Source organism: Bombus vosnesenskii, unplaced genomic scaffold (assembly GCF_011952255.1).
Source record: "Bombus vosnesenskii isolate JDL3184/JDL3185 unplaced genomic scaffold, Bvos_JDL3184-5_v1.1 scf7180000013265, whole genome shotgun sequence".
NCBI classification, from domain to species: domain Eukaryota; kingdom Metazoa; phylum Arthropoda; class Insecta; order Hymenoptera; family Apidae; genus Bombus; species Bombus vosnesenskii.
The window spans coordinates 4959980-4986877 of NW_022882925.1; the positions used below are offsets into that span (position 1 = coordinate 4959980).

Below are 26898 nucleotides of genomic sequence, written 5' to 3' on the forward strand. Positions count from 1 at the left end.
TAATAAATTGACTGACAATACTAATAAGATAAAAAAAAGAACGAATTTTCTTTCAGAAAGAGAGAAACGTTCAAGAAATGAAAATATACATAGTTATTGTAGTACTTATTTTTATATTGATTTTTGATTTATACAGTTTCGAGTTTTATATTTGTATGTAGTATAAGATTTATACAATTGACTATACACTATAAATGTTTGATCATTTATTTGTACATCCATGTGTCCAAATTTAAATCAACTATAATGGATCTAGTTTGCATTTTTGTTAATTGTATTGTTTTTTCTAATTAGCATAACATAACTTTTCATGGTAGTGAAAAATTCATAAAACAATTCATGTTATTTTATAACAAAGTAAATAAATGTTTTTATTATAATATATGACATTAGAATCCTTTTAAATATGGATATAGAAGAAAAGTTATTTTATTGCTCTCTTTGATTGATAGGTGGAACTATCTCGCTTATCCATTGGAGATATTTGTGACTTCCATTTTGAATCTATAATAAAACATTGTTCAACTTTCATCTGCATTATATTAGAGTACATATCCTATGTTAAAATATAATTAAACAATACTTACAGGTAATGAGATTACTTCACAAACTTCATATGGATGGTTCTCCCTGTTCAAAGCCAGTTCAAAATTAATTTTAATCGTATGTATATAACAATTCAAAAATATCAAAATATGTACTTACATTACATATTTTGTTAGGGCATTTACAGTATCAGTCCTAGTTTTTATCATCTAAAATAAAGTATATAAAGTGTGTATCAATAACTTTAACCTACTAACATTACTTTTTTGCTTCTTACCAGTAGAAGTTCATTATCTTCATTAATTTCATTTTTCCATTCATATCTATAATATATAAATAATATTTCTAAATGAAATTAAAATATTTTAGTCTGCATGCACAATGAACAGTACATACATTATACTTACACCGATGTAAGCCCTGGTATAATATTAACGCAAGCGGCTAATTTATTCTTCACCAAGCCACTATAAATTAAGTATAGATTAATTAAAGTAATAATTTTTATTTTTTAGAGAATTAATTTTCAATAGGTTATATCGATCCTTACTGAGACAATTTTTTAGCGACTTCTTGTGTTGGAACTGTTACGTATGCAACAGAATGAACTCCAGCGAGATCGCTCATGTTTCTATAAGTAGTAGCAGGAACACCTCTAGCGAAACAAAAGAGCGTAATTATTCCAAAAATCGGTTTGCACAATACAAGTGACATTTGTATCCAATTTTTGTGGAACCGGTACTTTTTTCACTAACTTGAAGATTGCTTCAGAAGTACCAACTTAGGGTACATTCTCGAATCGCTGTTTGAGATCGATTAATCAGTTTTCAGAAATAAATTATTTAAAGAACTAAGGAAATGACGGTTTTTTACCGAAAACATTTATTATTAAAAGGAATCAATTTTTAAATAATCAGGCTTACAAAGATTTAACAAATTAAAATATCATAAAAATCATATGCTACTTTGTAAGTAACTTTATAAGAAATAATGTGTAAAAATTTGAAATTTATCTAATGATTATTCTCGAACATTACTGAGTATCAGATTAAAAAGTATAGTTTCGAAAAAACCGCATTTAACCCTGCTGCGATCCTTTGATTCTTTATATTCTTTCAATTGTGTTTTCGTTTTAATCGAATAGAGGGCTTATAACGTTTTAAGAAATTTTTAGTATGTTGTTACTATTACGTTATTATGTCATTGTTATCATTATTATTATCATGGCATTATGTTATTATTATCATTATTATATCAGTAATGATTCTTTCTTATTTTTCTCAAACTTAAGAAATTTTCTAATAAGAGAGGAATACAATTCAGTAAAAAATAATTCAAAGAATGCAATCAAGTTAAAATTTTATACAAAGAAATTTCTTCAATCTTTTAAAACAGACAAAATGGTGTACTAACGAAAGATACATACTGTGATAGTATTTGTACATCTTATATTTAAATATAATGATAATATGTAATAAGCAGATTTACATAAATTATGGAAGACACGGATTTTTATCTTATTTCGTAAAATCACATAAACATTAAGTGTTAGTTAATGTTTTTTCGAGTGGGTTCTTAACTACGCTTACTGTAATTTACTTAATACTCGAATTGTAACACTTATACGTATATGTGGATACATTAATCTTACTTAATTTCAAACATATACGACATTACGTTCTTAGATGTATTTTGCACTCGATAGTTTTGTTCATATGAATGATTATATTATTTCGACGATTTACTTATCAATAAACTTAAAATATTTGTTGACAATTTTTAGAAGTATTCGAGTATGTGTAAGTTACTTCAATTTATGTAATTATTTTATTAAATATCCTTACAAAATCAAATTTGCGATATGTTTAATTAAAAAATCTTCTTTATGATTTTTCGAAAATAAAGAAATTAGATGATAATCTATAGACTGCGAATATTTATGTAAATTCATATTTTTGTGGAGATAATTAAAAAAATGTAACCTAAGTAGAAGATTATTTTATATACTAAATATTATAACGAATACTATACTGTGGATATTTTATATACATATCTTCGCGTATTATATGCATTTTGTGCACTTCGGCGCAAATTTCCCATAAATGCATAAAAAATCTGTCATCTAATAATGTACTTTGATTTCTGTATGTATTTTGAAACATGTACCGTGAGTTTGAAAAATCGAGTATCTATTAAAATATTAAAGAGAGGATTCGAATGAGTGGAGGTCAATGCCAGATTTGTTAAGGTTGTCATCATATTGTTTTCTTACCAGTAACCAAAGTTATCATTCAACCGCATGTACATACATATGCAATTTTGTTAACTCAATATTTTCCAGGAAATATATCTATTTGAAATAGACCAAATTGAACTTTTTAATATGTAACCAACCGTTTACCATGTTTTCTTACGCATATCACAAGTTATGGTAATTTTATTTCTAAAAATACCAGACTGCTGAAATTGTAAAACGATTTACGTATAAAAAATTGATTTTTGATCAAATTCTTCTGTTTTAGGTTTTCATATGAGTGTTTACGTCTTATAGGTTTAATTTGGCAAGTAGTATTCCCTCGGGATGTATTCTGGTTTTGGGCTACTCGGTTCAATTCCAAGCAGCTCTCCCATAAATGCAATGTAAGTGATGGCCAAGCGCAAAGTCTCGATCCTCGAGAGTCGTTTTTCGTAAGCAAAAGTTGGCACCTGAGGAATAAAGGTCGTAAAATAATTTTAAGCAACATTGGTATATCAATAGAATGCAGATATCTATGGATTTATGAGAAATGTAAAATTGCACAAAATGCACATAATACGCAAAAGTATACAAAATGTTCAAAGTGAAATATTTATTATAATATTCCCTGAATTCCTTTAGTTGTGCTCATTAAAGTATATACTTGGATAAACATTCGCTAATAACTAGTATAAAAATTAATTGTACAAAATTATACAAACGCATAATACAATAGTAGCAAAAGATAATCATTCTTATAGAAGTTAGCAATATTGTTATGAGATTCAAGAATAGAACAAAAATCTATGCATATACAACTCACTTTTCTGCGTAACTTGTCGAAAGCTTCGTTTAAATTGAACATTCTGCGCCTCTCACGGATGTTTGCTGCTCTTCTTTGCGAAACAGTCGCCACGCGACGCCTTGGTTTCTTTGTGGTGGACGATGGGAGATTCGGAGATCTACCATTAGGCGTGTAACGACTGAAATTATTTTATTCATTGACAATTAATTAATAAAACGTCGTTGTAAATAATTCTCATTTCTTTCAAGATTTGAAATCTTCAAAGTTCAGAATTATTTCTTCGATTTATCGCTGCGTAAACTAGAATTGTGACAAGAAATTTAGCTATTGCTATAGCACACAGGGATAATTACCTTTGATGTAATAATGCACAGGGTTGTCTATATAATCCGTGTTCGTTCACATGAGAGTGCGAAGGAGGCGGTGCTTGGTATAAGACAGAACTGTCCCACATCGGGTAGCTTCCGAGTTCGCCGCTGACGTACTGCGACATATCCGCTGTAATCACCTATTTCATTTACTTGCGTTTACTTTTATATGCACGCTATTTCTTATTAATGCAAAAGAAATATCATCATTCGTGCTAATTATTATCTCTCATTATTATACAAACACAAATGAAAAATTAAATATTAATATTATATATTATTGTATTAAATGTCGAAAGAAATATTAGAAAATTGTTAATCAAACTTCTCATTCGTGTTCTATGGATTATCACAATGTAATAATTTTATTTAATCAGTAAATAAGTAGCATTCTGAACAATATTGTAGTAAAAGATGTGTTACAATAATACTAATTTATTGATCTTATTTCTATACTATATACTTTTGTAATTAAGGGATTCACTTTTAATTATTTATACTCACTGGTGCTTGATTTCCATTGATCTCCCACAACGGTTCGGTGTAGCTCATATCCCGGGTTCTATCCAGGAGCAAATGAGTTCAGGAAGTACCACCCTCGTATTTCAATTAAAAAAAAAAATAATGAAAAAGAATGTCGATACACGAGTCAAATAAAACGTTTGTTGCGGTCTGAGTGTCACCTTCAATCTGAGGATTCCACTGATACCCTCATCCAGGGAATCGAACTCCTGGAGCTTGGTACATCTCGAGCCCGCCCCTTTTTCAAAGCAACCCTCTGGAACCACTGTTATTCACTATTCTCGGACGCTTGCGTCGTCATCCCTGTTCCAATTGGAGAATCTCACCCTTAACCAACTTGTGTGAAACACGATCGTTGGACAGGTGGTTGTGAAGGGTGGAGCTTACGGACAATCCTCATGGTTTGCCTTGTTTCGTAGGAGTTGAGGGTTGAACAGTATCGGAATTATCGACCCTGGTATGTTAAAGATGGACAAACTATTTGTTGGAAGCTTTTTTTAGATGTCTACATTTCTTTCGCTTCTTTTAATTTACTTCTTCTCTTTGTAATTGCAAAAGTTTTGTCTACATTCAACACTTCATGAAATAGATATTGATAAGAAATGATGAAATGAAGGGAAAATTATTTAACAATTTATTATTGTTCGAATATTTTTGAATTCAAAACCGATATTTCTTGAACGAACTTATCATTTTATTGATTTTCACAATGAACTTCTTGATATTGTCTGTCACTTTTTATTATGACATGCAAACTTACGTATTAATTTTGAAAAAGCGAATAGCATTGTATATTTTAAAGAACGATTAACAAATTTTCTTTTATCTCCCTTCAGGAATCATAGCATTGCACGTGTGCTAAATGGAGTGTAATCATCTGGTAGAGTTCTTCTGTCAACGTATTAAGCACAATCAAAGTATGAAAATTGATGCTAAAATATTATGTACTACCAAATATTATATTATTGTGATGTTTTTCTTTAGAAGTAGTATGAAAATCCTTTATTTTTCATCTGGACAAGTAAGATTACTTTATTATATATGTAACAAAATTTAAATTAAAATACAATTCATCCACTGATGATTAATGATTAGATTTGTTTTAAAATCACGAAAGACACAATTTTCTGCAAGTTAGGATATTACGATTTCTTTACGATCATTTCGAGACAAATTGCTCCACATATTGAGGTCGTAACAGGATCACTCAAAAGACCATGACAAAGTCTCCTCAGAAGGGTAACATATTGTTAAACCGAGGGTGTGTTCCCCCAAATTAATTAAATAGATATTAGCCGATTCACTTGACACTAAGTTCTCCCTTTGGACGCATATAAACATCCAGTGTGCTATCTGCGTGTCAAATCGCATTGTGTTTGCTTTAAGAGTTCGAGGGTGCATAAAGTTATTAATATTAAGCTACGAGCAAGCAGTCTTATTAAGATCATTCTCTCTTCTTTTTATTCTCTTACTGTCACTTTGTTATTGTTTGCATTTAAAAAAAATAATTTAGTCGCGTTCTTTACTTTTTTTTTTGACAATTTGAGAATTATTATCAAGCATATTTATTCATCTTCTAACACCCTTTTCTATATTTTAAAAATTTTTCCAGAATAATAAACACTTCTTAGAACTTGAACGATGAAAAATATAAAAGAAATTATTTCATAGTACGCTAAAAAGGAAAGGAATTTTATAAAAATTATATCAACTAAACACGATATGAAATATGCATTTTTAAATTTTATTTTGTATTTGTACATGCAGTAAGTATGCTACTTAAGAATGTCTTATAATAAATGCGATAAAATGCGAGAACGAGAAACGTATTAATTTATCTAACATATGATATATATCTTATAGGTTTGTATCCATTAACTGTGTCGGTGGATCTTTAATTCGAGTCTGGTAATATGCACTATATCCATAACTGCAAGCTGACGCTTTGGATCGATGCTCTGAGCGTCGGCGCTGAAATGCTTCATAACTGAATTTCGAAGCTTTTCTAGAATGAAGGATATTCGATATAATGCAAAATGAAAGGCAATTTACCCACCGTAAACACGTATTGGTATAAAATCAGTTAATTCAACAGAAACCATTAAAACAGATTAGTCAGTTACGTATTCTAAAAGTTTTTATTTTTTTATATTTTCATTTTTGATGAGTTCTAGTAAGTATGCAGCAGTTAAATGCTATAAATGATTATTTCTCATATTGAAAATATTAATTTTCTATTTAATCTAATTTAATTTAGTCAAATGTAATATTATTTGTCGAATACACTTAAATAACTCAAATAATTGCATTATTACAAGAATTCTAATAAATTGACGTTTTCCTTTGTTTTTCAACAATTTTTAATGTTTTTAGATTATAACTTATAATATAATTTATAATATAAGACAGTAAATCATCCTAACTTTTCGTATGTTCTGATTTTATAAAAAATAACTGACAGATATGTGGGATGACGTAAAGGGTGTCAAAAATCAGATTTGGGTTCATCCCCTCGTGGTGCACGTGTTCGTTTGTGATCTAATTCTGATGCGATTCGAACAATGGATGCGCCTTCCGCAACAGGGTCACGCCATTGACAGCAATTACGTGATTTCGTTACAGAGATTTCCATCTTCTTGAATAACACGTCGTCATATACCTAATACGGATTTATCACAGGGTTTCACTAAAATAGGGAAAAATTCGAACAAAATCTGTTTCTTTGTGATATGATAAGACTTAGATTTTCAATGGACATGTAGTTACGAAATAAAAATAACAATATATAGATATGAATTTTCATTAAAATACTGCAGCATTCTATGCTGTATTACGCTTTATTTAGGTATATATAAAATTATAAACAAATGCAAACGATTAATTTCAAGAAATATTAAGATAAATATATGACTAATTTAATATAGAAAGCTATTAATTTGCAGCAAAATACTGCAATATGTAGTGTTACAACATTACGCAGGCATTATATCATATTGCATTTTATTTAGATATATATAAATTATAAATAAATTCGATGATTGACTTCGAGAAATAATAAGATAAATAAACGAATAGTTTAATATCATATTTATAGAAATCTTGGAAAAATTCTTAAAAGATTTTTAGAGAAATGTCGAGAAGATGTACACAATATAAAAAGTTAAAATAAAGAGATAAACTAATTTTATTATAAGAATATATAATTTTTTATACATAAAACGTTACATTAAATTATAATATCAAGTTATATAGTTAAAGTAAAAGACGCCTTTTTTTGAATTCTTAAAAATATTTGTATGTCACGTGATCTCTTCTTTGATCAATCATAATCCTTGAGTAACTCCACGTACAATCATCTTTGAATTTTTTTTAAATTAATGTTCCAGTCGTAGTTAAATCACATCATTGTTATCATAATCGAAAATAAATTTGTTCGTACAATCTTTCTTGTATATCGTGCAATATAAAAAGGTACATGTTTAAAAAGGTAATAAATCTATTTTTCACGTTATCCAATTAGAATTTGTCACTTTCTCGGGAAAAGATGTACATAAGTTGAAAGTATCTCTGCTATTTCGCGAGAAATATAGTATAGATTTCTCACATTGAAGTGTATTTTTCTTTTATATATACATTTGCAAAAATTGGAACATAAATACATTTTATAACTTTATTAATTTATTTATTAATAATGCGAAACAAATCACGATCGCCAAACTTTGTTTAGTCAATCATATTTGATCTTTTACTTTTTAATTTCAAATTTCTTTTAGTTAAAAGCGTCTTGTTCGATAAAAAGAAAAGTTGAGATAAATCTATGTTTCGCATCATTTGTTTAAACAAATTAGTAACAGTTATATGGATAGCAAAAAATTGTTAAACTATATTTACCATTCATTCATTTACAGAGAGAATCACCGATTTAAATAACAACGCATTCTTCTTATCTATATGGAATTTGGAAAATATATATTTCTATTCAACATTTAATACATTTTTGCTGAATAAGAAAGTAAGAAAACACGTTAAATTGTAATAAAAATTTGCTAACGTATTTAGTTTTTGATATTTATATCACAAAATTGAATACATACACACATAAGTAAAAATTTTCAATCAATTAAATGATTAAATTTTAATTAAACATTTTATCGCTGTAAATAATGATAAATCATTATCACGAATAATATTATGTCTATTAACATTTACTGATAAGGAGACAAAATCTGATAACATTCTTAATAAAATTAGATAAATTCCATTTTTAACTTTTTTTATTGTAATCTGTCATTTCTTACATATACATTTATGTTTTACATTTCCTTCTTTACAACTATGATGGTGTCAATGAATATGTCATTAATAATTGTATCATTGCACTGGTACTGGTGATAGAGATCACAGGATAAAATATTTAACATTAACTTTTATTTCTTGTATAATAATGAATGCTTTACTTTAGAACATAATTTTTTATATATCGAAAGAAAATTATATATGTTAAGCAGAAGGTACAAATATCCTACCACAACTATTTCTTTACAACATCTTGCAAATTCTCTACAAATTAGTGAATGCTTAATTCTGTAACTGTATCTATCTACTAAAACATATTTATATATATAGAAACGTTTCTTCACTAAAGTACATTTTGCACAATATGGTTTCTAAAATGTCATAAAATGAATCACATCTACAAAAATCAGCTAATTTATATTTGCAAGAATCACAAAGTATAAGCCTTTTAACTTTATCACTATAAATAATATTGTTACAAGAATATTAAACATGATTTCATATATTCTTCCTAAAAGATTTTGAATTTAATTCACTTATTGGTAAATTAGAAATATTATCTACTGCAAAGGCAGAAAAAATTGAAGAAATAAAGAATAAATTCCTATTCTTTCCAGGATGAAATAAATAGTTTATGTGATAAACTAGTATATCCTCTATAGCCATATGTGTGATGGTTTTATTCCTAATGTTAGAACTATAAAATCAGTTAGGAACATAATAAGATTGATTGAAAATAGCACCTTGCATATTTGGAATTGATATAAAACCACATTTATATTTATATAACTTTAGCTTGTATAGCTTTTTAATAAGAAACATTCTAAAACCACTTATAAGAAAGGTAGCATATATCCTCTATCAGATTAATCTGTAAGGCATTTACATCAATTCTTGAAATGAGCATATTTTGTTATAGAGCAATTATTGTTTAATTATTGTAATTTGAGTTAATGTTTGATAATTCATAGCATTTGTATATTCATAGAAATTTTCTGATAATAATTTTATATTATATCCCCGTAAAATAAAAGAAAATTAATATTAAAGTCTAATAGTGGTACTTTTGAATAAATATATAAGGTACTTGTTCTTGAGTCTAAAGAAACAATTTCATGAGAAGTACATGTCATGTGTTATTTGTATTAGTAATACTATGTTTATAAGATCAAAGAAGAATAATACCATTTAATATGAAAGGAAATTTTAAACCTTTTTCCTCTCATGTATTTAGTTTAGCAAATGAGGTATATTTTGAACTTGTTGAGTCATAGGAAATCTACATATGTTTCATATTCGATTATTAAAAATCTCGTAATTTGTATATGACAAATATTTTCTTGAGGCAAATTTCTAATGCTTTTCTCTTTTTGACTCAAATTCATTTTGCCTTATATTCTAATACATTATTAACATTGGACATATATTATCTACAAAAATACTATTATACCATTACATACAAGCGTCAATTCAAAAATAATTTAATATAGATACAATCTGGTAAGTACATTATTAACATAGAGAAATGTTATTAACGTTGCTTTAACTTTAATAATATTTCCTCTTAATAAGCAATTCTTAACTCGTCTTTTTAAAATAATGCTCCGGTATGTTCACATATTGGAAAAATTTCTTAATGTTTGCACCTTTATCATGTTATGCACGCCTTAAGTATTCCTAACAATCTTAACGAATGTAAAAAAAAAATACCAAAAAATGTATACAATTTTGTGCCAGAAAACAAAATGCAAAAAATTTTCTCTTCATAAAATTTTATCAACATAGCCAGTATTTAACTCATGCAATACCAATTTTGATTTGCTCATAACAATAAACGTTTCAACAATTTCATATGCAGTATCTTATTCGTTATATTAAGGAAATGGACTTAATAAATAAAATAACTCTGGTAATCTTTGAAAAAGTAATACTCTTAAAGGTCAGGTTCTTCTTTTTTTTCACCTTGAACATTAAAACCTATTGTCACGCTAGAGTTACCTGTCATGCTACTTGCTACAGTCAGAATTGGCTCCTCTGCCTTCATTTCTATGGAGCAAGGATCTTTTGATTCCATCATGCTCTGCTTCCAATTCTCCAAATCTTTATCTGACATATTTGAAAGAGAGCTTATCTTTGAAGTACATTTGTAGCTGTAATTTGATTCTTGCTTCTGTGTAGGAGTTTTTGGCATAGAAACACTCTGAGATCGAGAAAAATTCTTCTTCTTCTGTTGCTCTTGCATAACATCAGTACCATCTTTACTTTTTTGTATTTTTTCTATATTAAAAGATTCAGTTTTCATAGAAGCAGGTGATTTTGTCTTGTCTATATTATCTGCTTCTTTAATCCTGACGTCTTCATCTGATATTTCCATGCTTTCAACAAGGAATCTATTGTAGAAGAGATAGTAAAGTAGAATAATCAACTTCATTCATTTTTTTTTAATTTTAAAACAAAAACTTACCTTCCAATTTTCTTGTAGCCACTACTAGATTTTGTGCTTGGATATTCTTTCTGTTCAAATATTTGTTTCACATCTTGCTTTTTTTGCTCTTCAGTTTGTTTTAAAGTTATGGTATGGTCCTCATCATCATCCATATTGTCAACCGGAAGATCATCAGTACGCATGATCTTTTGTAAATTAGAATTGAAGCCTGCTCCAAAACTACAGTTTCGTATTTGACCATCTTCATTGCTATAATAATCTGTATATGATACACTACCACGACCCTCTCTGTGCTCTTGATCAATATTTATACAAAATTCGTTAAAATCCACATCCAAGCAGGGAGTTGTAGAAAATTTAGGACCCACATTAAACGATTGAGCTCTATAAAAAAACAAAAGAATATAATTCTTAAATATAATACAATCTTTTTAATATTAAATATTAATTACCCGTCATTGCTGATTAAGCTTATAGACATACTGCATTCTCCTGTTGAAGTCGGTGCAGGAGATGAGGGTTCAGAAGAGAGAAATGATTGTGGTTCACTGCTCCATCCAGTACCTAAATTACACGTTAATTCATTATTAAAGAACAAAATTAAAATAATAATATGAATAAGCGACACTCACTATTAGGGCTGGTTGGCGACAATTGATTTCTTATATCACAAGATTCTCCATCGTTCGAAGGTTTATACTGTATGGGTGTTGGCGTGATGTACCTAAGAAGAGAATCAATGTCTGCATCTCTAACGAAAAGTATGCAATCGTCGTAATTAGAAAGAACGAGAAACAAGGTACCAGAGAAGTCAGTGCAACTCTCCTTAGTAAAAACACTTTGATATATATGAGAAAAAAAAAGAAAAGAACTCAATACTCACAAGGATGGTTTACTTAATTTCTTACGGTACCTGACAGCTTCCAGGTCGGAAGAGTGGTACTCGCGACTGACTCCTCCAATATTGATATTTTGGTTAACCGATTCGTGTGTTGATCCACCAGGTGAAGGATACTTTGGAGGCGAAGAAGCGGGTGTTCGAAACAGAGGTGCACTGGTCATCATTTCCAAAAAGGAATCCAATTGACGTAACGACAATGCATTGTGAAGAGTTTCCAAAGGTCTTATTGGCGGTACACCACCAAAACCTTCTATTGCTAATAAGCACAAAATTGAATTAGTTCCACGAATAAAAATACTGTTATATATGCTAACGATAAATGCCAAAAGAAGTAAAAACCTAAGACATATTTTATGGCAAAAGGCAATAATGAAGAAGAAGAAAAGAAATTGAGGCTCACCAGCAACAGCAGAGGCATGAGGTGGTACCATATCCTTGAGATTTGGCGCACTGGAGGATCCACTGATAACAGCTGTGCTGAACAAACTGTTTGCTGATCCAGTCAACTTCTTGTTGACGTTGTAGCCCAACAGCTTGAAATAACTCATCTGTCCGGAGATACTGTGACGGTGGCGCCTTGCTGTGCAGGTAGGGTCAGGTTGAATGATCGAAGGTCGTGTGTCTGGAGATGAGAAGGATCGTTGAGGCTGGAGTCGGGAGAACGGTTCACGTGGACTCTTGGAGCGATAGTAATACTTGCGAGGAATCTCGTGATCGTCGTGAACATCATTACCGTGCGCAGGGGACATATGATAAAGCATACTACTATGATTTGGTATATGTACCAGGCTATCGTGCCACTGGAAATTCACATTGGGACAAGACCAGCATCTGCACATTTTTGAACAATCGGTAACTTCACCATTTTCGTCTGAACAAACGGAATCAACACAAGAAAAGTCACCAGGTCTCACATTGGGACAGGATAACTTCCTGAATGGTACACGTGTATTCCCAATTACACTATCACTATTCAATTTTCGTCTCATTATATTCTTATCAAACCTCCACTTTTCTTTTTCCTTAAACAGCATCCATTCACTGCGATCGTGACCCCTTGACTGATGTTTGTATATGACACAATGATCGACCTTTGACTCTAAACAAGGAGCAGCACTCTGTCTCTCAGGAAACACAAGAAGCCTATTCTTTAGATATACAAAGGGTAAATCAGGATGATCTAGTCCGGTGATTCCTCTGTGACACCCATAGCTATCATTGAAAGAAACACTACGAGGAAAACGACTGGGTACATCCTGGAGGCTCGAGTAACAAGAACAATTGAAAAACTTATGTGAGAGCGAGCGTGCAAAGTAGATATCAAAGTTGAAACGCTCGACAGGCGGTAGATCTCTGCTTCTCAGAATCAGCTCCGAGACATTACAATTATAACAAAGACATTTAGGTACGTAAGGTGACAATGAACGAGAACGTTTGTCTAGTTTGATCCGTCCCGCGGATGTCACTGTCTTTGGGGTTCTTTCGTGCAAGGATAACGAAAAAAGGGATCGCTTTAACCACGGATAGCTTAGTGGCGGTTTCGAGGAATCGATCAACTCACCGCTACGCTCAATCCCAGGAAGAATCGTCTCTGAATTAGAACGTCCGTATTTCTTACTCTGAGTAGGTGGATCGAAATCGTAAGACTGTTCGAGATCGATATTGAAAAACGAAGAACGAATCGTGGGGATTGGTAACACTATATCCGTCACATCACAGCTCCGGCTGTTCGGTGAGATTAGAGGAGATGTGTGCAAAGTCACCAAGGGTGTCGATCTCAAAGTGGAGGTTTTTATCGAAGGAACTGGAAACTCCGGTGAACTAAAGGAGTGTGGCAGGCTGAATTTTTCCGTTGGCACGTTCAACAAAACCTGGCCAGATCTCTCTAAGTAGCGTTGCTCTGTTACATGCTTCTCTGTGTAGGGTGTTGCATGCGTAATTTCGTGAATGATTCAAAAGAGAGAATGGTGCAGTTAAAATGAACGTATGATAACGATGTAATAGTGGGATCAGGGTACAAAGGAGGGAAAGAAAAGAAAAGAAATAGACGATTAAATAAACCCATCACCGAAAAAATCAAAGTAACATTGGTAAGAACCTTTGGTCACGTCGTCGATGCTTGAAATTAAAACATGTCGAAGTCGTTTTATCGTCACTGTATAATAAAAGAATTGATACTTGGGATTTGCAAAAATTGTATATTCAAACAACAATTTTTAAATGAGTACTTTAAAGATAATAGTGAAATATGAGAAACTTTTAAATAGTTCACATTGTAATAGCCTATGGACTTAGAATCAGAGATGTTAATGCAATTGGATTTCGTTGAAGACGACGTTACCAATGAAGGAATAAAATAACTGAAATACACAGGAAAAAGACGACATATACTTCAATTTACATGTGTTTAGAAGGCGCGAATTTGGTTAATGTTACACACCCATGGCACACGATAGCCATGCAACCAGTAAGCCAACCAAACAACAATTTAAGTTTATGAACATTTTATTGATAGTTAGTTAATATGATTATGGTTTTATGCAATAACAACGAAAGATTGTAAAAAATTTAGTAGTAGTTGTTGTATTTCATACATAAAACTGGTATTCAAACATGCAATTGATAATTATAAAATTTTTAATTTCTATTAGAAATTGATTTGTTTAAATAGAAATATGAAAATTAAATTTTATTTGCTTGTATGTGCTTAGAATTTCTAACATCAATGGGTCGGTAAAGTAACATTTTAATGGTGACAAAAAAAAGAAAAAAAATAATAAAAATCATCGTACTAAGAAATACAAATATTTAATTATCTTTGTAAAACAGAAACTAATACCAAATCAAAAACCTCTCTTTTTTTAATTTGTATGTTGGTATGAAAGTATTACATACATGTGATCCATATTCATTCATATAAAAATTATATTTCTAAAAATGCAATATGAATAGTAAATAAAGCATAAAAATGAATGATAAAGAACAAAAATGTAATGTAATCACATATTAATGGATATGAATGAAACGGCTGCAGTATGATTTTAGAAAATAACTAAGCACTAGTAAATTGTGAATCTTAATGGAACAATGACTTAGGAATGAAGGAATTAGGATAACGACTGAATAAGTTACACCATTTGTTAATATGTAACCCAAGCAGTCGTCCATAAAAATTAGTTGGCTTCCACGCGCACAACTATCGCAGAGCAAAGAGTTATTTCAACTGAATTTTCCTATTTCCATCTAACATCGTGTCCGTTTGTTAAATTCCATTAGCTAAGCTCTCATTTGTACAATGTGGTTTTAATTGGATATTTATCCAACATCTATTTATCCATTGAGGTATCAAAATTTAATCTTTGGTAAGAATTTTACAGTGTTACAATACTTACAACAAAAAGTAAACTTCGCTTGTAGGCTCTATTGCACACAAAACTGAATATAATACAAAAGAAGATGGTACATGTAGTATCACAGAAAATAATGCAACATTAAGGATTAGACATGATACTGAAGACTATTCTACGGAAAATTATGCGTGTTTACTATTGATAGTAACTATAAGATAATGCTTTCTATAGAAGTATTGCAATACCAAGAAATATAAAGAATGCTTTATATTTTATGAAAGAATTAAAAGATGCAAATCACAGTGATCAGCAGCTACAAAAATTACTATCTCAAAAGCGAAGAATAATTTGAATGGTCAACTAAATAGTTAACATTTCTATGAAGATAACTAAATAAAAAAAGAAAAGAAAAAATTGTAAATCCTGATTGTATCAGGGTAATACAATATATTGAAAGTTTAAATGCTATGGAAAACCTGTAATGATCACCTATGATAAGACAATGCATTATAACCTGCTGACGTTATTATAGGAACTAACATACCTTCTTTGTTGACAGCGTCCAAGCTCTGATACTGCAGCTTGTCCGCAGCTATAAAAAAAGACACGAAAAACACCAGCCTTTCTGATAAAATCTGACTGTTAATATTAACCATATGTACCCAAGAAGAAAGATGTTATTAATGAAATTAAGTGTTTACAATGTTCTTACAATACATTACTGTACTTTTAACAACATATTGTCAAGCTATCGTAACGTTTTACGACATTAATATTTACAAATGTCCTGTGTAACCTTTTTGTTAGAATTCACTTGCATGCATAATCAGAGAATATTACTATGGGCCTGTTATTATATATCAAACATGTACTATAATATTAAAGACCTAGGCGTTACTTACCTTTCTCGGGCTTGTCCTGTCTTTGGTGATCATAACTGCGAGCACGTGGTTCAACAATTGTGCCTCTTTCTGCATCACGTCGCTGACGTTGACTTGCAGCTAATTGACTACCAAGTCTCGCTGCTTCATGACCGGCTACGGTTCTAGCACTAAATGTTGTACAATATTTTATAAAAGATCATCGATAGTTAGTTAATTTATAAAAAAAGATTCATTGAAAGTTTCATACTACATACCTTATTGGAATGGGCGCAGAACTCTGCAAAAAGCCACTATCAAATGGTTCATCCATCATGTTAGGATGTAAGTCCATCATATCAACTCCTCTACTGGTTGTTGGACTATCCATCATTGCATCTACAGTATCTGTTTCCATTGTTCGTGGAGGTGTTTCCTAAGTATTAAATAAAAAATGCTAATTTATTTATACTCTCTTTTGATTAAAAACATTTATACATACAGATTGCAATGGTGGATTCATAAAATCGTCTTCCAAAATTCCCAACTCTACATCTTCTTCCTCTATTCGAGTGCTACATTGTGAAATGGTATCTTGAGCAGAACCACCACTTTCACCCTGAAAATATAAAGTATGTATAGCTTTGTATTTCAAAATATTTCTTTGATCATGGGTAAAATAGAAGTATTAGCTATAAGATTTACTTACTACATTATGGCTACTCTCATTGCGTGAATGGGGTCTAAAACCTGGTCCTGGTGGTAAATTCTTTTGCACACAACAATTTACACCAGGACTGAAATGCAATTCAACGTGAAAACGTTCTTCGCTGCTAGGATCTTTAGTTGGATCTTCGTACAACATAACTACAATTTGAGACATGTAATTTAATTCCGAAACCATACTAACGTACTCCATAGCTCGACGCCATTGTTCATCTTTCATTACCTGTGTAATTAAAACATTAAAATGTGTTATACATTGCGTAAAATAAATATGTAGATACATACATCAAGTAAACCACCATAACGTAAAACAGTCAACAAAGAATGTACGTGGCTTTCACTTGTAAAGTAAAGTCTTGTGCGTACATGCCGACCAGGACTAGAAACTCCATGGGAGTATCTAAAATTATAACAATTATCCATTACATTTTACCTTACATATATATATACCTTATATATATATATATATATATGTCGGAGATGAAAGGACATCGGAACCTTCCCTTTGGAATTTTGGGAAAATCCCTTAACACTTTAATCTAGATTCTACCATAGTCGTAATTAAGCAATTGTCGTCATTCAATCCGATTGTATTTGTTCGAGACTTGTGATAATGAGCTTGGGCTCGAGGCGACAACCAGTCGCCAAGCGTAGCCGCGGTCAAGGGATGAACGTTTTGTCTAACAAAGATATGGAGTAATAGTATAGCTCTCCTTAAAAAGAAATAGTTGTAGCGGCACTCGACAGTAAACATTCCAACGGTTTCTGTCCCGTGGCTCGCCACACGCAAACCCTATTCTTAGGGTAAGATGATTACCAGATGTCGACGCATCTCCACAGTACATGTTCAGTTAGCCTGAGGACCCGTTACAAATCTTAAGATTTAGTTAACTAAAGTCCTTCAAACAGACAAACAGTCTTTGTCTCAACTACGGGAAGATAGGGGAAATCTATTTTTCTCACGAGCGACGCTTCCCGCTAGCAACTTTCCCTCAAGGGCGGTTAGCATCCTTCTCTAACCACCAACATGGAAATTGACCAATTAACAGTAACGTCAACTTCCCTCACTTTCCGAACGAAGGCATCTCTCCACGAATCCGATAATCTCGTGTCCCTAGACACACCCCACCATAGTTTTCCTCTGCAGCATCATCGTGACGGAAAGTCATTCTCTCGTGAGGTCGCATTAGCGAGTTACATAGCGTCTTTGCGCTCGGTGGATATTCTATGTTTTAACAAAGAGTTAGTTCAGTAATACTTGTACCGTAGACAAGAAAATTGGGTACAACTTGGACTTTGGAAGAAAGTGCATTTTGTTATCCCGTTGACCGCGGATTCGTTATTGAACCTAGGATCATTGTCATTAGGCATCTCGAGTATCTAATTATCAATATCTTCTCAATATCGTCAATATCTTCTCTATTGCATAACAACAATGTCTAATCCAAACGAAGATTCGTTTCACGTCCCTAACCCTAATCATAATGTGAACCCGACATATATATATCATATATTGCACACATTATACCTCATATATGACACACACAAATGTTTAATTTACCTCGGATTGAGTCTATTAACTGTTTCTTCTCCAGTTTCTTCGATATTTCTCTGCAAATCTGCTCTTATCTTTTTTAAAAGAGGAGTGCAAATACCTTGGCCTATGGTGAGCTTCTCTTGCACTGTTAATCCATATTCCTATAAAAATTTTTAATTAAAGTACTTTTTTAAAGAGATAAAATTTATTGAAATTCTCACCTGTGGTATCACTATATCTGCCAGATACTTAGAATAAATGTACAATTCCTCCGCGTGTTCGAATTGCAACGTATGGTTGTTATGTTGTAAATCATACTTTATACAATCATAAATATCCGGGATTTTCGATATGTCGAACCTCTTATTTTTGGTACAGAAATCCTTCTCAATCTTTCCCCATCGACGACCCATTAATTCCCACGTTTCACCATGATAAAGAATTGCATCTAAATATATTAGATAGATAAATATAATTTCACAATAAGATTATATATCACATCATACCTTTGGTTTTAGGATCATCTTTCTTAATACGAACAATGTCCATTAATTTTTGAATCAAAGTATGAACATGCTGGCAGCAACGAACAGGATTTTTAACAAAATCCATGGCTGCGTTAATGCTCAGTGCGTTACCAGGATTTATCTGTTCCCTGTCTTCACACGTAAATTCTCGATCTTGTTGTAATAATTCATGAAGTCGTGTTTTTACCCTATAAAAATATATCGTTAGAATTTACTCAAAATTCTACAACAATTCTTTTGTAAATTGCCTTACATACATATTTTGGTATTTACTGCTATCGCAATCATTGTCCAATAGACCATTAGTATTAGCACTCTTCACCATCTGCACTAATATTGGCGTTAATTCACCCTCTAATGCGAGTAAACCTTTTGCAAAGGCTGCTGCTGTCATTTGAACTCTTCCTTCATCGCTTGCATAGATCTTTAAGTCATGTCGAAATGTTGAATGAAGTCTAAGTAACCCTAAACCTTGTGCACCAGCATAGTCACCTATATATGTATAAAAATACTTCAGAAAAACAAAATGTAATAAATACAAAATATATCTTTCATTTTCAATAAACATAAAGTACATATGAGATTTCATTGAATGATCTATGTTCTGGTAAAAGGATCATGAAAGATTGGTACAAAAATCGCTGATCGTACATCAATGTACTTACATCTAGAAAAGTCTAATTAAATGTATATACATGATTTTTTTGAGATGTTACATATTATTCATGTTACTGTTCTTTTAAATAATGCCATCAAAATTATTCTATATTAATATTTATCTTTGATTTTCTTAAAGTGAAAATGTAGTTAAAACTACAATAGAAAATGAAGCAATATATATAAATTTGCAACATATATGTATGTGTGCATAAGTGTATGTATATGTCTTTTAGGCATTACTGCATGGATGACAAGATGTATGAAACCTATTGAAAAAAAAAGATAGAACATATAAACATTTAAGGCCACAAACTAAATAAAAGCAACTATCCTTAAACTGTCAAGTGTTTCATTGCAATAAAGTGGAACACACTGAATTAGCATAGAAACAGCATTTTCTTTTACGTTTAACAATTTTTGTACGATCTTCGCACAAAAATCTGCAAAATAGCAAGAATTTTCTAACAAGAACATATTGATAGAATTTCTAAATTACTATTTCTATGCATCTATAACACTACACATAGAACTACAAAAAAGCATTGATTCAGAATAAAAAGTTACCGTGGTTTGGTAACATCTCTGAGTCTTCCTCTGAAATAATATTTGGAATTATCCATGAATCAAAGATTTTCGTAAAGGTATAAGATATTTGCTATCCTTTAACCAAAACGAAATCATCGATAGTTTAATTAAAAGCTTGAAATTTAACATTTGCTTTTACGCTCTTATTTTTAAATAAAAAACAAGTTACATGTTAACATATCCAACTGCCTAATGCATACATACGAGTTTTATTTCGGTTAAATTGTCTGAAATGCGTATATATATATACATATACAGGGTCATTGGTAACTGGTGGTACAAGCGGAAAGGGGGTGATTCTACGCGAAAAAAGAAGTCAAAAATATAGAATAAAAATTTTTTTTTTTAATTTTTCCATCGAGATAACGATCTACAGTGAGATCCGTTATAACGAGACGTGATAAAGTGCACGCGTACCGGGCGAAAATTCAAAGTCGATTTTCTCGAAAACAAAGCCTCAAACGAAAAATTTTTATTCTATATTTTCAACTTCTTTTTTCGCGTAGAATCACCCCCTTTCCGCTTGTACCACCAGTTACCAATGACCCTGTATACATACATATGTATATGTACTGTGCAAGATAAATAGCAATATTTGTATTATGCATACGCTCAATTGAGCAGTCCAGATAAATGATAGGTCCAGCCGGAGTTCAGCCAACATAAGAGACTTATTAAATAAAAAATCTTATTATAAAGTATAAATTAACTCAAGAGTGAGCATGATAAGCGTATGAACATAAGATACGAACCACTAAGGTGTCTACCTTGACCACCAGGATACATGCAGCGAAATATTCTTCCTAACTCCTCTGCCTGAATACGGCCGGCTGGTGTTAGTTCTCCACCCCATTTTAATATCAATACAAGGGAAGGTTCTCCAAGTCGATCTAATAAAAATATGTGATTTACAAATAATAGACATCTATATTACATGGATATAATATTCTATGCTTTGATACCATCATCTGATGAACTTCCTCTTGGTCGGCCTCTTGGTTGATATTTCATTTGTACCTTGCGATTTATCCCTGAGAAATGACCGTACCTGAAAAATATGTTACATATAGTCAAAGTTAATATTCGTAATTAAATAAAAGATTATATATAAAAAAACATTGTTTACACACATTTCTAAGACGCTTTTCAATTGTTCTAATTTTCCTTGTTTTTCTTCCAATTCAGGTCCAGCAGCACGATGTTGTATTTCAGCTAATAAACTACGTGCGGTATCCAATATTTCTTGCAATTGCTTAGGCCTCTTTAATTTAATATGACCATGCTTGTAGCCGTCGTATTTTGCGAATATCTCGAAAAATCTGTATGGAATAGAATATGTGAGATATTGTTCTTCATATATACCTTCAAGAAATACACTTACTTCGGGTGACGAACTTCTACTTTCATTTTCTGTTTTGGCGTTCGATCTCCATGCCTTATAACAGCAACTACACATCGTAATTCCATCCTAAAGTAAATATAGAAGCATTGATATAATTATGATATTTAAAAATAATCTGAATATATTAGCATAATAAGAAAGTAAAATTTATTTACATTTTCCCAAATGTAGTAGGCACAATAGGCGGATCGTCCAATTGAAAAGGTACGCTCCATGGTATATGTAAAGTGGGTGCCAATTCTCTTAAAATCATATTTCCCAAAATCTTTGCGCAGTCATCATAATATTTGTTAGAATTCTTTACAAAACTAAACCCATTTACGTCACACACAAATGACTGCCCGTTTGCTCTAAAATATTACACATGATTAGTATAATAAAGAATGGATTACTTCTTTTAATCTCACTATATTTAAAATTTCAATATACCTAAGTAAATCAAAACCACAAACTGTTTGTTTAAAAGCTAAGCACACTTTTCTACTAATTAGCTTTTCAGCATTACTTAGTATAACCGGATAGCGAATTTCTTTCCCTTCTGAATCTCTTTCGACTTTACCATCCAATGCAGGGCTTTTTCTTGCCTCTGCGTGAGCATAATCTGGACCCACGGTATAAACCTTAACGTCTGTACCGTCGGTTGGCATAAAATCTTCGTATATGTAAGAACCTGTTTTACGAACTCGAGATTCTGGTGAATATACACTACTACGACTTCCAATCTGTAATATTATGAATTGAAATTTAACTATGCCAAGTAAAAAAAATTATTTTTGTTGAATTTACTATATACCTTCCTAAATAATCTTTGACTGCCTCCACCTGCAGATGTAGGATAATAAATGTAAATATTATGATCCTCTGCAGACACTGGTTTTTCCACAAACGGTTTGTTGAATGTAACACCATTAACTTCGACATGATCTTCTGATTCTACTAGTTCATGATCTGAAATGGATTTTCTGTCATAAATCTCCAATATAAAATTGGATCAATATAAATGATAAGCATCACATACGTTTTGGATCAGACGAGTCTCTATCCAGGACAGCATATCTTGGGATTTCAATACCTTCACTCTCTAAGATAGCATAGACTCTCCTACGATCCTATTAAATTGGTGTCATATAAAAAATAATATGTTTCATCACTCAGAATATTTGACAATATTTATCACGAATTACATACCTGAATATCATATTGCATGGGTAAATTATTGATGATAAACGGATTTCTAAGATTAGCATAATTTATAGCTTTATCAAGGGGAAAGCCTTTACTATGGAAGCTTATTAAACAATCAACAATTGGCCAATCTTCTACAGACTCCTGTAAATACATATTTTCATACATTATAATTGAAACATTAAATATTTTCTACTGCCATTACCTTCAAAATAACTTCTTCAGGAAATACTACTATTTTAATGTACTCAAATTCTTCCAATCTTGTTAAAATTTCCTTCATTGGTTTACTTTGTGATTTTTTTGCCATCGCACAGATTCCAACCAAAACTTGCTTCCCTTCTCCTTCCAAATCGCTTCCACCCATGCATCCATCATCATTGCTGCACCCGTCCGACAGTTCGGCCTAAGTGAAAGTTTATATTAATTGAAATTTGTTTTCTGACTTGATTATTATTCTTTTTGAATTGTTTTTGCTTTAATCTTACTATCTTTGTACTCACCTAATATCACATGAATTTAAAAGGAACTAATAATAATATACAAAATAAAACTAAAAAATGTATTAAATTTTTACTTATATGCAAAAATTTATAAAATGTTTATTAATAATTGTGTTAAATATTGCTCATCCAGTACATCTTTAAGCAGGATAAAAATCCAGTTTTGTCAGGAGTTTGTTTAGAATAGTTTTCAAACAATCTCGATCTATTATTCATTTCTAGATGATTACAATAAAATGTAAAAAAGACACATGCATTACTTGCCTACATAAAAAAGGAAATATAAATTGAATACTAAATATAGTACTTTTACAAATGTATTGTATGTCTGGGTGATAAAAAAGTAGTAAAAGTTATTAGAATATCAAATGATTTGTCATTCTACATTTTTCAATAAGTTCAACTATCAATGACTGAAAATTATATAAACTTAATTATTACAATGATACATTTCTAAAACTGTCTAACAAAATTGTATTATTAATAAAGAGACTCAGCAAATTTTAATCATGTGTTAATAATTACATACAAAACAATCATCACAGTAGCACTCCATATCCAGATGTATATCTTCCATCTTAAAGGTAGATATAGAATTGATTTTTATCATTACGATAATACCATTTTTCAAGAAGCCACTAGTCTTTTAATTATATGCACTTCATACAATAGTAATTTTTTTCTTACATCACATTTTACAGATCAACACTCATTATAATATTATTTTTTACAGATAAATACAAATTGTATTCCCTATAATTTAATTTTTTGATATATTTTAAATTAAATGTTAGATTTATATTGCATCTTATCTTTTAAAATTGTGATAAGGAAGAAATTAACTTAAAATACTTTAACAATTAAGTATAAAATATTTTATCAGACCACTTATTAAGAGTTGATTAGAACATAATGAAAAGAAGCGTCTACTAGCTTGGAACTAGTTTGCAATTTGTTTAATATTAACATTACTGAGCAATTGTGTGCTGAACTGAAAATAAATGGAAGCAAACTAATAAAGTACTCTTTGTTTAAAGATAAGAAAGAACTATATCTCTGGAAGAGATATATTTCATAAATCTATCTTGAAACAAGAAAATTTTTTCTGCATAAAGAGTAAGTGCTACAATGATCATATATAGACTTCAGCAAATAAAAACAATATGAAGACAATTTTTTATTCTGTTATATTAAATATTATGAATCTACTAACAGATAATAACTAAGAAATTAATTAGAAGAAACTCTACCATTATTTGCCAATATGGTTCTGCTTCATTATCACAATCGAAGATGTAAACATCAGGAATCGTGGTAGATGACAAAGGATTTGCATTTTCCATTACAAATTTAATTTCGAAGTACCATAAGCTAATAGCATAATTATATATAATGATAGCCTTAAAAAATTTGCACTAATATTAACATTAACATTAAATACTGAATCTTAGTTCAATAATTGAATATTTCACTATATAATATGTTTAATTCAGTTAATAATGATTAAACACTAAATACACTAAACAATATTAAATCAGATATTCCTCTTTAGACCATTATATTGTAGAACATCAATTGTTTAAATTACTTTACTAATTATAACAAACATACAGCTTATGCATTGTATATGCAACTATACAGCCAAGTACTAAGTCTTCTACCAATTTATTTTTAGACTATTAGAGTACCAAAGACTTTGTGAGTCATCAAGTTATTTAAAAGTAATTGAAACACTAATAAGTAATTAATGAATTCATTAATTTACACTTAGTGAAATATGTTTGTATGTACTGTTGAAAATAAACAAAATTATTAAAAATTCTAATTTCATATAAAATATGTCTTCCAAATATATATATATATATATATATATATATATATATATATGATACATGCAGATGCTGTATAGTATTGTATAAAACAATACTTTTTTTTAAACAAAACAGTTTTCTAACCTTTCTCACATATTGTTTACTAATTTAAAGTAAAATAGAGTTGGTATGCAAACATACAATATAGTTCTTAATTCACAATATCTGTTTCTGCTTGTCTCTACATCTTATTCTTTTATTGTCAAGTTAAATTAAATGAAATAAATAAATTCTAAAAAATCTTAGTACATAATCAGTCTTATGCGAATTATGATGTAGATCAAAATCAAAATGTAAATTTATATTTTAATATTACTGATAAAACTTATAATCTACTTAGGATTATCATTTTGATATTTTTTTGTTCTTTATATATGATATATTGCACATGGAAAAAGTATAACTTACTCTTTTTGATGAACGATATATAGAAGAAGCTACAGGACCCACAAGGGTTGGTTGTACAGTATTTAAATCCCCTACATAGAAAATTGGTCGGCTGGCACTCCGTAGACCCTATTGATTAATTATTATCCATCAAAAATTTATATTTCTGATATTTGATTACATAAAGAATTTATGATATACTATAAAACTTTAACAGTATATTTATTGTTTTAGATTAGTTTATAAGATTATGTGATCATTATTTTCCTAAAGCAAAATAAATTTAAAATTAAATAAAACAAATTTGACGTTAAATTTCTTCTAAAAGAATCTAGTTTATAATTGTTTCTTCTATTTTAGTAAAATATTAAAAGTTATAAAATTGTTAAAAATAATATCACAGAAATAAAAACTATTTCTCTGTTTACCTGATAACCATGTTCCAATTCAGTGTAAGACATGACAGAACAGGTTTCATTGAGGAAAATGAAACGGTTTCAGCTTGGACTTAGAGAATTCGCTGTGCCCTAAAAGGATTGTTATTAAACATAAACCAAAGATTCAAACGAATGTCATTATTCAAAAACTTGAACAATTATTTTCATATAATAATTAAAAAACAACGTAACAAACTATTATAATTATTGTAATTAATATTTTGTGTATGCATAATTGTCACACTAAGAAAAAGTAACCTTGACGATCAAATATTTCTATATTTTTTACAATAATTCAAATTTAATCAATTTACAATAAAATTAAACCAATACAATCATGACTTAAAATAAATAAAGCTAAGTATGATTTAATTCTAGACAATATTACGACTTATTTTGTTTCCTTCTTTTTCAATGTAACATCGATGATTTCAATTAAACTCACTAATATTAATTTCGAATGGATCTAAAGATTCGACGATAAAGACAACAATGCAGATTTAATAAACAATATTGGATCTCTAGGTAATTAAAAATTTCCACTTTAATATCCTTCAATTTTCGGACATCTTGTCAAACTTAAATCTCGATCTCTCGTATCGTTCAGAAATCGCTCATCCGGTTAACTATACGTATGTATAAATCGATCGATATTACCAGATATTACGTCTCGTTGCATGTAAACATGTAAACAAAATATTTTTAAAAACAAGGTATTGAGTAAAAGCACAAATTGAGTTATTAGAAC

At 30.4% G+C, this 26898-nt stretch overlaps 3 protein-coding genes across 9 annotated transcripts; all 3 read right to left on the reverse strand.

Annotated features, from left to right (window-relative positions):
• Positions 1–136: 136 nt before the first annotated feature.
• Positions 137–1315, reverse strand: LOC117243128 (protein CutA homolog). The gene is made up of 6 exons (XM_033510364.1): positions 1097–1315; positions 954–1013; positions 824–869; positions 706–755; positions 588–630; positions 137–504 (listed from the first exon to the last, which is right to left on the reverse strand). Exons 1-6 carry the CDS (start codon positions 1258–1260, stop codon positions 430–432), a joined length of 438 nt encoding a protein of 145 aa, XP_033366255.1. The 5' UTR covers positions 1261–1315; the 3' UTR covers positions 137–429.
• Positions 1316–2521: 1206 nt separating this feature from the next.
• Positions 2522–4892, reverse strand: LOC117243280 (protein Fer3-like). Of its 2 annotated transcripts, none has more exons than XM_033510638.1 (4): positions 4460–4892; positions 3941–4085; positions 3606–3765; positions 2522–3252 (listed from the first exon to the last, which is right to left on the reverse strand). In XM_033510638.1, exons 2-4 carry the CDS (start codon positions 4078–4080, stop codon positions 3100–3102), a joined length of 453 nt encoding a protein of 150 aa, XP_033366529.1. In that variant the 5' UTR covers positions 4081–4085; positions 4460–4892; the 3' UTR covers positions 2522–3099. The 2 variants fall into 2 exon arrangements, with proteins under 2 accessions (XP_033366529.1, XP_033366528.1); XM_033510637.1 differs by having other exon boundaries at positions 3941–4095; positions 4460–4888.
• Positions 4893–9425: 4533 nt separating this feature from the next.
• LOC117243275 (inositol hexakisphosphate and diphosphoinositol-pentakisphosphate kinase 2) lies at positions 9426–26759 on the reverse strand. 6 transcript variants are annotated; one of them, XM_033510619.1, is made up of 31 exons: positions 26596–26757; positions 26142–26240; positions 25735–25842; positions 23158–23358; positions 22956–23096; positions 22786–22876; positions 22561–22715; positions 22197–22489; positions 21923–22117; positions 21747–21833; positions 21496–21684; positions 21328–21413; positions 21133–21255; positions 20345–20374; positions 19378–19612; positions 19100–19308; positions 18815–19041; positions 18618–18754; positions 17342–17456; positions 17040–17279; positions 16833–16949; positions 16609–16766; positions 16373–16521; positions 16015–16062; positions 13682–14035; positions 12521–12742; positions 12103–12376; positions 11852–11943; positions 11672–11783; positions 11238–11603; positions 10707–11163 (listed from the first exon to the last, which is right to left on the reverse strand). In XM_033510619.1, exons 2-31 carry the CDS (start codon positions 26172–26174, stop codon positions 10707–10709), a joined length of 5244 nt encoding a protein of 1747 aa, XP_033366510.1. In that variant the 5' UTR covers positions 26175–26240; positions 26596–26757. The 6 variants fall into 6 exon arrangements, with proteins under 6 accessions (XP_033366507.1, XP_033366510.1, XP_033366508.1 ...); XM_033510616.1 differs by having other exon boundaries at positions 9426–11163; positions 12521–14035; positions 21118–21255; positions 26596–26759; XM_033510617.1 differs by having other exon boundaries at positions 12133–12376; positions 12521–14035; positions 21118–21255; positions 26596–26759.
• Between the last annotated feature and the right edge of the window lie 139 nt (positions 26760–26898).

What these genes read in the sequence shown, in the direction of transcription:
- LOC117243128 (XM_033510364.1), bottom strand. Translation starts at nt 1,260, where the DNA reads ATGTCACTTGTATTGTGCAAACCGATTTTTGGAATAATTACGCTCTTT. An exon ending in GTCGCTAAAAAATTGTCTCA is followed by an intron (nt 1,014 to 1,096) that starts GTAAGGATCGAT and finishes CTTAATTTATAG; the next exon opens with TGGCTTGGTGAAGAATAAAT. An exon ending in AAGATAATGAACTTCTACTG is followed by an intron (nt 756 to 823) that starts GTAAGAAGCAAA and finishes ACTTTATTTTAG; the next exon opens with ATGATAAAAACTAGGACTGA.
- LOC117243280 (XM_033510637.1), bottom strand. Translation starts at nt 4,507, where the DNA reads ATGAGCTACACCGAACCGTTGTGGGAGATCAATGGAAATCAAGCACCA. An exon ending in TCAATGGAAATCAAGCACCA is followed by an intron (nt 4,096 to 4,459) that starts GTGAGTATAAAT and finishes TAAATGAAATAG; the next exon opens with GTGATTACAGCGGATATGTC. An exon ending in TGTGCATTATTACATCAAAG is followed by an intron (nt 3,766 to 3,940) that starts GTAATTATCCCT and finishes AAATAATTTCAG; the next exon opens with TCGTTACACGCCTAATGGTA.
- LOC117243275 (XM_033510616.1), bottom strand. Translation starts at nt 26,174, where the DNA reads ATGTCTTACACTGAATTGGAACATGGTTATCAG. An exon ending in AGATGATCCTAAAACCAAAG is followed by an intron (nt 19,042 to 19,099) that starts GTATGATGTGAT and finishes TAATATATTTAG; the next exon opens with ATGCAATTCTTTATCATGGT. An exon ending in AGCTTAATCAGCAATGACGG is followed by an intron (nt 11,604 to 11,671) that starts GTAATTAATATT and finishes GTTTTTTTATAG; the next exon opens with AGCTCAATCGTTTAATGTGG.